This window comes from Opisthocomus hoazin, chromosome 2, assembly GCF_030867145.1.
Source record: "Opisthocomus hoazin isolate bOpiHoa1 chromosome 2, bOpiHoa1.hap1, whole genome shotgun sequence".
NCBI lineage: Eukaryota > Metazoa > Chordata > Aves > Opisthocomiformes > Opisthocomidae > Opisthocomus > Opisthocomus hoazin.
In genome coordinates, this window is record NC_134415.1 from 102,340,567 (window position 1) to 102,353,316 (window position 12,750).

The 12,750-nt window shown below is 44.0% G+C and overlaps 1 protein-coding gene across 7 annotated transcripts in view; it reads left to right on the forward strand.

The window, feature by feature from the left end:
- Window positions 1-3,605: 3,605 nt before the first annotated feature.
- The window catches only part of KHDRBS2 (KH RNA binding domain containing, signal transduction associated 2), a 430,741-nt gene continuing 421,596 nt past the window's right edge, over window positions 3,606-12,750 (forward strand). For all 7 annotated transcript variants that reach the window (XR_012763239.1, XR_012763238.1, XR_012763240.1 and 4 more), the window contains exon 1: window positions 3,606-3,758. Coding sequence is in view for 1 of the 7 variants with exons in the window: in XM_075414613.1 (XP_075270728.1) it covers window positions 3,668-3,758 (91 nt within the window). In the remaining 6 variants the exon portion in view is untranslated. The remainder of the gene's footprint in view (window positions 3,759-12,750) is intronic.

Here is a 12,750-nt window from a genome sequence, read left to right on the forward strand (position 1 = left end):
ATAGAGCCTGGATACAGACAGCATAGAATCATAGAATCACAGAATGGTAAGGGTTGGAAGGAACCCCAAAGATCTTCTGGTTCCAACGCCCCTGCCATGAGCAGGGACATCCTGCACTAGACCAGGCTGCTTAGAGCTTCATCCAACCTGGCCTTGAACACTTCCGGGGGGGGGGCACCCACAGCTTCTCTGGGCAACCTGTTCCAGTGCCTCACCACCCTCATGGTGAAGAATTTCTTCCTAATATCTAACCTAAATCTGCCCTCTTTCTTTTAGTTTACAGCCACTCCCCCTTGTCCTGTCACTACACACCCTTGTGAAAAGTCCCTCTCCATCCTTCCTGTAGGCCTCTTCAGCTACTGGAAGGCTGCTATAAGGTCATCCCGCAGCCTTTTCTTCTCCAGGCTGAACAGCCCCAACTCCCTCAGCCTGTCCTTGTAGGAGAGGTACTCCAGCCCTCTGATTATCTTCATGCCCTCCTCTGGACCTGCTCCAACACATCCATGTCCTTCTTATGTTGGGGGCTCCAGAGCTGGAAGCAGTACTCCAGGTGGGGTCTCATGAGAGTGGAGTGAAGGGGCAGAATCCCCTCCCTCGACCTGCTGGCCACGCTTCTCTTGATGCAGCCCAGGACACAGTTGGCTTTCTGGGCTGCAAGCACACATTGCCGGCTCATGCTGAGCTTGTCATCCACCAGTACGCCCAAGTCCTTCTCCTCAGGGCTGCTCTCAAGCCATTCTACGCCCAGCCTTTACTTGTGTTTGGGGTTACCCCGACCCACGTGCAGGACCCTGCACTTGGCCTTGTTGAACTTCACGCGGTTCACACAGGCCCACCTCTCCAGCATGTCAAGGTCAAGAATATCCCAAGAAGGAATTAAGTAAACGAAAGTAAAGGAGGTGGGGACATTCCCTCTTTCTCGCACATGTATTGCTACTTCTTTATTCCTTATATCATCAATTATAGTTCCACTTTAAGGGGAAGATATGGTTAACATGGATGGTAGGAAAAACTCCCTAGGTTTTTTTATCCTGATGTGTAGTCAGTTCAGGAACCAGGCAACACTTACCCGCAGCTAAAGCAAGTGAAACAGAGAAGAAATTTGAAAGCAAATGGAATTTCTGAAACTGAAAACTCTTGACAAATCTGATCTTTGGTGTATGAGGTCCTAGGTGTACTCACACACACATAGCTAGCTGCACTGGTTTAAATTATTGTATTGACTTTAATGTGATGTGTCAGAAGAGTAATTCATTGTCATTGTGCTCACACTGACCATTCATTCTGCTGTACATTCTCAAAAGATTTCACAATTTTTAAATAAGCATTTGGAAAGTTTGGAGATTTTCCAGCAATTGTTTGCTTCAGCTGACTTTTTACTTCAATGCTACATGATAATACATGTCTATTTAGTTGGCACTGGGAAAAATACATAATTTTTACCTGTTCTATCTTCAAATAAGATACAGTGTGGTATGCTGTGATCCACTTCAATATCAGACTTAATAATAAAATATAGTACAGATAAACTTTAATTTGGCTTGACACTTAGGACTAAAAAGTTGTAAATTGTGCCTTTGGTTTTTAGTAGCTATGAAAAAACTTGATCTCCAACTAGCAATGAAGTCATGTTTGATGTCATTAGACGTCTATATTTCCTGTCTGACAGATTTTAATGCTTTTTTTTTTTTAACGAGGTATAAGGTAAAAATCAGAAAAGCATCTCAATGGCTTTGCAGCCTAAGTATCACTGAAAGTCAATTTAACTTTATAACTTTTGAAAAATGAACTTACAGGCAACTTGTCTCTGCCTACTTTGCTGTAAAAAGAAGTGCAAACAAACCTGCTCTCTGCTTCTTCGACCAGAAAAAATGAGTTTGATGAATGTAGCACTTCCCACTGTGTCTCTCTTTGTTTTATTTGTTTTCTTTTCAAAAGGAGGACTTATGCCTTCACTTTCTCCCCACACCCAGTTTGTAGTAAAGCTGATTGATCGCCAGTTAAACCTTTCAGTTCTGCTCTCGGTCCTCTCTGCTTCTCCAGTGTTTCACAGCTTTGCTGAAATCACACTGTTGTCCTACTCCTGCTCTTTCTCAGCAGGGAAGTTAGTTCTCATGTATTTTATTCCCCCTCCCCCCCCCGAAATACTACAGAATAATAGCACATCGGTCACTGACATTCTCTATGTATTCTTGTGAAGAGTGTCATCCCTCTATTCTCTGCACGCTGAGTGGAAATTGCATAAAGGTTGCCTGCACGTATCTTAGGATTTTGAAAACATCACAGATCAAATTTTTATGCAAGAGCCGTATGATGTCTTCAAAACCTTGCGGATGCCCTTACAGAGTTTTTGTCTTGATTTTTGCCTCTCTTCATTCCTTTATTTTCTGCCAAAAAAATAAAAAGTGCAAGCGTCAGGACATCTTGAGACGAAGAGCAGCAGCCAATTTACAAGTGTATTACTGCAGCAACTCTCTGTTTCATTAGAGTAAATACTAAGCTGGTAGTCCTTGTGCCAAGTGCTACGAAGGACCCTCATGCAGGGACTGAGCACAGCACACGGTGCTGAGCGGCAGCCTGTTTGCTCGTGAGGTCCCAGAAGCGAAGTTTTAACGGCTTAAGACCAGTTCAGCATCTTCTGTTCACTCTCAAATTGCTAAATTGTCTGTTGGGGGGAAACCCTGGGTAAACACCACCCGCAGTAAATCTATGCGTAAAGCTGAATGTTAATTACAATGAATTGCGTTTACGGTGGCTGCGGACACGGGAATCGCGTCACGGCTGCAATTCCGTAGCGCGGGGCCGTGGGCGCTGCGGAGAGCGGCTCCGGGAGCCGCGGCGTGGCGGGGGTCGCCCCTTCCCCCACCCCCCCCCCCCCGGGTTCCTCCGACGGCCGGAGGCCCGAGTGCAGCCCTGGGGAGGGATGACGGGACAAGGAGCGCCGGGAGCGCGGCGGGGGCTCGGGGGCGGCAGCTCCGCCGGGCCGGGCCGGCGCCTCGGACCCATCCGCCGCTTCAGCACCGCGGACAGCGCCCGGAGGCGGGGGGGCGCGGGGACCGGCGGGCAGGGCGCGCGGAGGGGTCGCGCACGGGCAGGCAGGCGCGGCGTGACCGCGGCGGCACGGCCACAGCCCCGCACGGCCGCGGCCCCGCACGCCGCGCAGCCGCCGCCGCAGCACAGCCGCCGTCGGGCCGTCGCGCACCGGCGGAGACGGGCAGGCAGGCGGAACGCGCGCCCGCGTGCACAGGGACAGGGAGGCGCACGCAGAGCGGGGCCGCCCGGTCGGTGACGGCCAATGGTGCGGCGAGTCTCCGGCGTGGGGCCCCGCCTGGCGGGGCGACACCACCAATGGGAGGGGCGGGGGGCGGGGCGAGTCGCGCCCCGCCCCCCTAGTTAAGGCCGCCGGTGGGAGAGGGTCGCTCGCTGGCGGTGAAGGGGGGGGAGGCGGGGAAAGGCAGAGCCAGGCGTGCGGATAGCGGCACGCGCCGACCCGCGCACGCCCCAGCCCCCGCGCGAGGGGAAGGCGGAGGCGGCGCCGGGGGCAGCGCCCCGCGGGAGTGGCGCGGGGCGGCGCGGGGCACCTGGCAGCCGCGGGGCGCCGAGCAGGCGACCGTGAGGCGCGGAGCGAGGCGCCGCCCGCGCAGCCCGCCCCGGCGTGCCCGAGGCGATGGAGCAGGAGAAGTACCTGCCCGAGCTGATGGCAGAGAAGGACAGCCTGGATCCCTCCTTTGTTCACGCCATGCGCCTCCTGGCCGACGGTAAGGCTCCGCTCCCCCGCCCTCCCCCCCCGCCGCGGCCCATCGGCCCCGGGCGCTCCGCGGGGCGGGGGTCGCCCCCAGGGTCGGGTCTGCGGGCGGGGCGGCCGCGCTCCCACCCGGCCTCGGCGCTGGAATCGGCCGGCGGGCGTGGGGGCTTGGCCGCGCGCGGGCGTGAGGAGGTGCGTGGCGGGGGCCGGGTGGCTGCCGTTCGTGGGGCTTCGGAGCCCCGGGGTCCCGGCCCTGAGGGGAGCCCGGCCGCGGCCGCCGTTGCTCCCCGCCGTGAGCCGTTGCCCGGCCGCAGCGGTCGGCGGGGGACGCGCCGTTCTGCTCTGCTCTGCGGCGGGGTGGCCGCTGCGGGAAGGGCTGCTGGCTGTCTCCGCGCAAAGACCGGTGCTGGCTTCTCGCAGGAGTCGTTGTCTGCTGCTGGCCGTGCCCCGGTGGCGAGGGCTGTGCGGTAGCGCGGTTGTGCCCTTACCGTGGCGCGGTGTTGGCTGGCTGCGCCGTGCCAGGCGCTGGGTACCGCTCGCCAGTTTCGCTGCGCTGTTTCATCCAGGGCAGGGTGGTTTTTCTCTCGGATTTGTGCGGTGTTCTGGAGTATACTGCTCATAGTGTTTTGTTATGCGTTGTAGTTTTCTCTGCTCTCCTTGGCTCTCTTGAGCTAGTTCAACTGGAGATTCTTTAAAAAGTTTGTAATTTAGTCCCTCTTTTAATAACTGCTCAATGCGCTTACTGAGTGTGGGCCTTGTGGTACAGCATTTCAACTTTTGCACAAGTGCAATCCACTCAGTTCCCCTTACACTTCTGTTTCGTCTGAGGTATATAATAGTCATTTTTAAAATCCTTGTTATATTTGGACCCTCATGTCAAAAAGAAGTAGTAAAGAACGATGCATAAATCAAGACAAACCTATCAAGCTCTTAAAGGAGAAGGAGGCAAAGAAATATATGGTTAGGCACTGGAGAGAGTCACGAACTCAAATAAGCTCATATTCAGAGGTGGTGAATAATTTCCAGAGTTCTGTTATATCTTAAGGAAAATCGTAACTGATTAAAACGTACAGTGCCAGCAGTAAGTGTCTTTCTCTGTCAGCAGTCTTTATATTGCCTTTCCTTAATATATGTTTTATTGATTGTAAATGAAGGTACTGAGTCCAGGTTTTGTGAGAGTGCTCCTGCTTGGTGGCTTGGCCATTCACGATGAATGCTGACACGCTTAGTACGCTTTTGTCATAGCTACCTTGCTGCTGAAGAGGCAGCCACACTACTTATTGCAGTTGTTTTTCTAATGCACATACGATAGACAAAGTCCTTGTTTCTTCGAGGGATGTATTTCTTGCACCTTGCAGTTCGGTCTTTTCCCAGAGGGGGGAGGTATCTACTGTAGTGTGCAAGTATACATGGGAAAGAAAGAAAATGCATGAAGGACAAAATCGAGAGCGTGCAAAGTAAAGTTAAAAAAACCAGAATAAAACAGGCATCAAGTCCATGCAGAAACTGCGTTCTGGGAAACTGTGAGATTGAATAAATGATTTGTTTCCTCATTCCTTCTTAGTATAGCTAGGACTACGTATATTTTAGTGGTTTTTTAAAAGATGAAGGTGAATTGCCTGTAGGGAATGCTAATGTCAGATCCTCACCAGATACCTGGCATTATCCTTCAAAACACCATCTGTCAAGCCTTCTAGAGATTTGGTTTAGAGTCTAACGTGATGACTGTTAAAACACTTTCATCAAGGTAAGAGTGTAAATACTTAAGGAAACGAGAATAAATGTACTGGTTGGTGCTAGGTACAAATAGAAAGGAAATGTATAGAACTGGCAGATTTTTTTTTTTTTTGGGGGGTGCTAGAAGAAGATGCGACAGTCATGCAAGGATCTCTGTAATACTGTATTTGTAGGACATGTCTGCGATGAAGCGATGCTTCCAGACTCTGTATTTCTGTTCTTTAAAACTTCATGTATGATCAGCTACATGCCTCACAATAGCAGCCAGGTGTGATTTTTATGGTATACTAAGCTTTTTTTGATTGCCAGCAGATTTTGTATAAAATGCGTAAGTATAGATTTGAAGGTTTTTGCTTCAGAGTCGAGAGCCTCAAGCGTTCGCTCTGACTTGAAAGTGCTGTGATTTTTCATGGCAGTTGCTAGCACCTGAGGTTGAGAAGAGGTGTGCTGCTGTGTGAAACTGCGGACGGGCACACAAGTGATAAGCGTTCCAGAAACAGAGTTTCAATTTATGACACTGGATTTACATGTAAAGATAAGACCCTACGTTTTTCCCCATTAGTGTTTGGGTTTTGTTGGCTTTTTTTTTGTTTGTGTGTTTAGGTGTACTTCAGTAATTTGTTGTTTTTAAAACATTATGTTTTTAGTACATAGGTCTGTGTCCTACAGGTTGACCTGTGTCAGATGCATACTTGAATCAGTAGCTAGGGGTAACCCTTACCACAGAGGGGAGGAATAGAAGTTAGTTACTTTAGTCCTTATCTGGGTTAGAGCCTCCATGGTGCAATGTGTGGTGAAACCCACAGAAAAGGGACATTTCCCGTGGCAGAGAATTTGCATACTTGCCAAACAACAACACAGAGAAAGCTGAGGAAAAAGGTACTAGAGCTTCTTAGCTACGAAGTGTGAGGGCATAAACCAAATAATCCCTCTAAAAATCACAGAGGGAATCTGTGGTGCATTCTGAAAATGAACCCAGCCTCTCAATGACTAATCTAGTGCCTTAGTCAGAAGATGCTTTATTTCCCCCTGGGTCATTACCTGTTTTGTATAGAAGTAGCTCCTTCATGGTTATTGCATTATTAGAAAGGGAAAAGCCATTTATAAGTCATCTATTAGAAGAACTTGTGAAGTGTGAATGGTTGGTGATGTTTACCTCAGTCTTTATTAGTTAATTTGAACTTTTGCAAAATTCATTGACCGTATTTATTTTGATGATATAATCTAGTCAGCAGCAAAAGCGAAAGACCTCTTTTAATTGTAATAGGTAGCAGAACTCTGAAGAATAGGCAAATTTCCATCTGTTGGAGAGGGTTTTTATGTATTAACTCGACTTTTTTGTGTACCAGGCTGTTACAAGAGCTGGAAGAATCACACTGTTTCGTGGATAGTTTTAAATTATTTTATTGTAAACTAGTTACAGGTAGTTATTTTCTTAGGTAAGATTGTACTGCTTCTAGTAAGGAGATACCCTGCTCTCTGTATGAGGTCAGATAATGTTTGGTCAGATGAAAAATGTGAAAAATGAATAGTCTGTTCTTGAGCAGTAGCTTTTGTACTGAACCTGCGCTTATGCCACTGCACACTCTAAAGCTCCAGTGAGAACTGAGATCCTCTCTGTTCTAGTGCTGCTTCTTACCCTGGTAGCTAATGAGCTGCTTATGTGCATTATTTTTGCATGTACATAAATATTTATTGCTTTGTGTAAGAAGTCTATGATAATGAATATAAAAATAAGTGTGTGACTTAGAATGTGAAGGTGTGGGTGACATAGAAAGCTACAGCTGGCTAGAACTGTTTGGTAGTTTAAAGCTTGTTTTGTGTGAGTTTTATTTTTAATAAGCTAAAGTGTCAGTTAATTGTCTATGTACTTTTTGGGACAAGCAATTTTTATATGTGTACATGTGGGTTTGGAATATCTTGCATAGTCTATTATTAAAGCCGGCTGTGTTTCTTGTGATATAAACATAAAGGAAAAAGACCTATTGGAAAGAGATGGTCAAAGTAAGAGCGTCTCTCCCTGTGGAAATATTAGCATTACTTGGGTAATGAGGTAACTAATTTCTCATTATGTAATGACAGTACAATTGACCTCAAACTTTCAACTGGCATTCTGAAGGCAATGACAATCAGGCCTTTAATTTTAATCTTGAGTTAAGTCTCTAGATTATTCCATGTGGCATAGCATGAGTTTGTTAAACCTCCAGTCATGTTGCTTAGACTCAAAGAGCTCAGTGTCATAAAGCTCCTCATAGGACAGGGCGTGATTATTCAAAAGGTATATAATTACTTAGCCTTTACACTCAGTGGGCATTAGTGCAGTCTTTCATACATGCCTGCAATAATTGTTCTAACTAGTCTGAAAACTGTTGATGTAATGCAAATACATTTTGTATTATGTTTAGGATTTCAACTAATATATTGGCTTATGTGGATTTTGGATTTCTTTGGACTCTTGGAAATTCATTTGGTTTTCATACAGGAAGGCAGATTTAGTTCATGAGCGTTTCTATTAAAAACCTAGGGCAATAATAAGGTCATATTAAAATTATTTGTGTTGGCAATATACAACATGACAATAACATCTTTGGTGCAAAATGTCAAAGGCTGTTAGTCAAGCCTGTGACCTGCTAAAGTCAGGCCTCTGATAACTTTTTAATTTTTATCAACTTTTCTGTTGAAAACTACTTGTGAAAATACATTTGCAAATTTATTAGCTTACTCTGTTTAAACAAGCTTTTGGATTAAAAGATGATTAATGTAAAATGTTAATGTAAATTCATACTTTAGTATTAATCTGTGAGCAGTCACTTTTTGGCTTATTGTTTCTTTTTTTTCCTGATGTTTACATCAGGTGAGAAGCAATCTGTGTTTACAAAACAGTTTGTGTTAAGCATTGTTTACCTTGCCGTCCCAAGAAATGTGGTGTAAATAACTGGAAGGTTGACTCAGGACACACTGATGTTTAGAGCATGTATTTTAGATATCTTGGTTTCTTTAGAAACTAGATTTATATATCTATCGTTTGGATCTTTTTCAATGAAAAAAGGAGTAGTATCAGTGCAAAGTCTAGATGAATACCAGGTACTTAAGATTTCTATAAAGCAGCAATGTGCTAAGTGTTATAGACTTGGTTCAAAACTCACTAAAGTTAATAGGAATCTTTCTGTTGTCATTGGTGGGCTATTGGGCCGTCCTTATACAAATGTAATATATTGACTGATGCAGCTAATATCTTTGTAATCAGTAAAAAATCAGTAAAAAATACTGCTGGTTTTAGAACTGAGTGATAGTTTTGCTTTGTTAATTTTTTTTTTAAAAGGTCAATAGTTTTTTTTTTATTGTGGTGTGACAACATGGTATGTGTTTATAATCTTAGGAAGTGCTTTTCTCTAGCAGAAAATAATGCAGATGAATCCCAGGTGATAACTGGGTTTAGGGAAAACAAAATACTATAAAATGTTAGAATGAGTATAACAAAGCAACCTTTGTAAGCGTTTATATTGACCCTAAGTTGTTAGTCATAAAAGCTGGGCTTCCTGAAGAGGAGAAAAAAAGAGATAGATGTGATTAAAAAAAAAAAATAATGAAAATCTCTTCGTTCAGAAATCTGAAGCAGTTTAGGACCATTTGATCTGTGATCTTAGAAAACATATACTTTGAAACACAGTAAATTCTCTTGCAAAGAGGGAAAAATATAAATGCAATAACAGAAGGTTAGATTTTGATACCCTTGTGAAGCACTAGGGGGTTTTTTTACACTCTTTAAATGGTGCTGTTTGAATCGGTGGAGCTGCTTAAGCTACCATTCAGTGCGAACAGCAGAATTTAGTACCAGCTGTTTAAGGGAAGGTCAGAGGCATTTGCTGCGGCTTATCTGGATGACCATAGCCTCATCAACACAGTGTGCACTGTGTTTTGCCAACATGAATGCTTTTCTTGTTAAGAGAAGAATGTTTTTGTTTGTCCAGGGAATTCTTTTGGTATGTTTCTTTCATGCTTAATCTCCTCCGTGTATTCCTTCAGGGAACACCTGCTGTAATCTTCTCTTTCTCTTCCTTTATGCATCAGAGTAGATATTTTTATACTCGAGAATTTGGAAAATTGATAATATTTGGAGTCAGTATCTAGAGAAGGCAGAATAGCTGGACAGCTGAGTAGAAAATCCCAGTCAACTGGGACAGAAGACCACCAGCGTGATGTGTAGAACAGAGTGGCTGTTGCTAGCCAGGAGGTGGCACGAGTGGGCTCCACATGCCAAAACAGAGCTTCATGTCCTAGCGTCTTCTGGGAAAGGGGCCAGTCTGGCCCAACAGGTACCTCAGGTTCCTGTGTGTTGGATGCATGCTTTTCTTCTTTAAGCAATATGCCGGCAATATATACTGACAACCAGATTTGCTATAGTGTGCTGGGCTATTTAATAGTCTATAAAATCTGATATGATCAGTAGTGACCAGTGCATCAGACTCCTAAGGAAGGCTGAATGTGTACATAGCCCACCAATTAATACCTTAACACGGTTCCTCCGTGACATCTGAGGACACAGGTTTCAAGCTCGGAGTGTGAGATGTGTTGGGTCTCATTTTAGAATGCATAAATGTAGCTGTTTGGTAGTTCCTCTCCAAGCCTTATTAGAACAGGAACACATCACGCCTTTCTGCGTCTCGCAGCTGTACCATAGGCTGAACATACTGCCTAGATGAAACAGTGTTTTCTTGACCTACAGGGTCACTGCAGTTATCCGGCATTTCAGTGCAGCATAAGAATGCCTTCTCAAAAACAAGCAGTTTTTAACTGTTTCAATTTAAATCTCTTCTCCAACAAACTGCTGAATTTGAAGGAAAATTCAGTGTCCTCAGGGGTGACCTCAGAATATATGTTTTTCTTTTAAAAAACTTTTGAGAATAAATAAATAAAACCAGCGTTTTCCTCAAGAGCTTGAGGTGTTAATAAAACATGCATGATAGAAACAAGTACGCTAGTTTGCAGGCTGATCCTGCCTAAGCGATGTGAATGTATGCATTCATCTTTTGTTCACCTTGCATTTTTCAGTCCTTGTGTGGGTGCTGTAGCGCAGGGTTAGGGATATTGGTGCACTGTATCAGTAAGTGAGGAAGCAGACATTTTTTAAAATGGAATGTGTAAAATAGGGAACTTTAATGACGCTACAGTGTAGTCTTTCACTGTATAAACAAACAAGAACTATGCAGTCTTAACAGAGAAATGAAAAACCTTGACACTCAGGTAAAGGTCTGAGGTGCATAGTACATGGAGTTTTGATTTATTTCTTCCTTGAACTCTGTTCCTTCAATGAATACCTTTTAAAACTTTCATTTGTAAGATGTAGACTAGTGCTGAATTTCATTCTAATCTTTGAGATCTTGAAGTGAAAAGAGCTTTATAAGAAAAGTGTATTATTCTTATTACTTTTAACATGAAATTATTCTTTTTAAATTTGAGGGCAAAAATAATCCCAGTTATTAAAATCCTCTGTAAATCCTGTTCATATTTTAATTAAAATCCTGCTGGAAATGAGTACAGCTATTTCCTTATCCTAAAAAGGACTGCAACCAATAAAAACTACGAAGAAAAAATATCTAAGACTTTCAGCAGGTTAAAAACCTCCACCCCCCCCAAAAAACCTCCTGGAATAATTTATGCTTCTTCCTGATTTTGCAAATTTTGCTGTTAAAATGGAATTTTTTAGTTTGAATACTGAAAAATTTATCAAGTGAAACTCATAATAATGCTAATATGGTAATATTGAAGATCATCCACATTTAAATAAGATGATACAAAGTTTTGGTTATATATTGCTGCATGTGGTATAACCAATAAGATCTTTAGAACTTCAAACACTCTGCTGTCAATGGGCATTCCTGTTTGTTCTTTTTGGGTTAGCATGATCCAAAGCCTAAAAGACACAGGCCAGGTCACTGCTGCCTTTTGAATTTCTCTGCACCTGCCGAAGTGTTCATCAGATACTATAGCATCTATTTCTTGTTGTAAAGGTTACACCAAAAGCTTTTGATTTCTAAAATACTTCGAATTCTGGGAACTGATACAGCTAATGGAAAACATAGTACTTCATACTAGTCTGTAAAAGATTTATTAAAATCTGCATTCCTCCTTTTAGCTCTGCTTTGGATCTGGAAGGAAGACAATTCTACTTCTTTTATAATAGAAGCAGTTTGGTTTTGCTACCCGATGAAGGCAGGTATGTCTTCAGCAAAAACAAAAGTCGGTATCAAAGTCACTGGCTCATAATCAGTCAACTTCCAAAGAGCAGCAGTGTGCATTAGAGGAAAAAATAGTTTTCCTAGGAGGTGTGAGCACTGGAGAAGGAAAACAAATCCCCTCTTGGCGTATTCCCCTAGTTTAATGCTCCCCAGGATTCAAATGTACATTTCAAAGCTCTCTTTCAAATGCTTAAAGAACTTGACATGAAATCAGGGACTGTGCGTGTATGTTTCAAAAATGGCTTTTTGGTGTTGAAAAATTTAAGAGTTACAGAATCACAGAATAGTAGGGGTTGGAAGGGACCTCTGTGGGTCATCTAGTCCAACCCCCCTGCCGAAGCAGGGTCACCTACAGCAGGCTGCACAGGACCTTGTCCAGGCGGGTCTTGAATATCTCCAGAGAAGGAGACTCCGCAACCTCCCTGGGCAGCCTGTTCCAGTGCTCCGAGTTACTATCTTACCTCTCATGGTGTAAATTTTTATGCTCTGTATTTCTGATAATGTAGGCTCATATTGCAGATTTCTCTGAATATATTTAAGCAAATTTATTTCTTGCATGTTGTCTGTTTTGAGATTGCAGTAGGAACTTCTTGGTGTCATCTAGGGGTTGCACCAGGTGTCCTCTCAGGTCAGAGCGTGAGCTCTACCTGGGGAAAGATTGAGACTGTTTTTCCACACTACTTAGGACTATGCTGATTTGCTGCAGCTATGAAGCGCTCTCCCTGACTTTCCAATTTGCTACTTAAACTGATTTTTCCCCAGTTCTGCTGAAACGAGCAGCACCAAATTCTTAAGTGGCTTACTGGCTTTTCTGTTGGCTTTTGAAGGGTAAATTAAGCAATGATAAAGTGACGGAGAATTCCAAGAGACCTTTCTCCCTCTCTGTCTTCAGATAGCTGTTCAACAGGAAAATGGAGAGTTAATTTTGGTAACTGATGCTTATTATCCCGGTGTATCCATAGGAGTATAGAGCTATTAAATAGATTTTGGTTTTGCACAGATACATATTTGCAATTGCTTCACTAATAT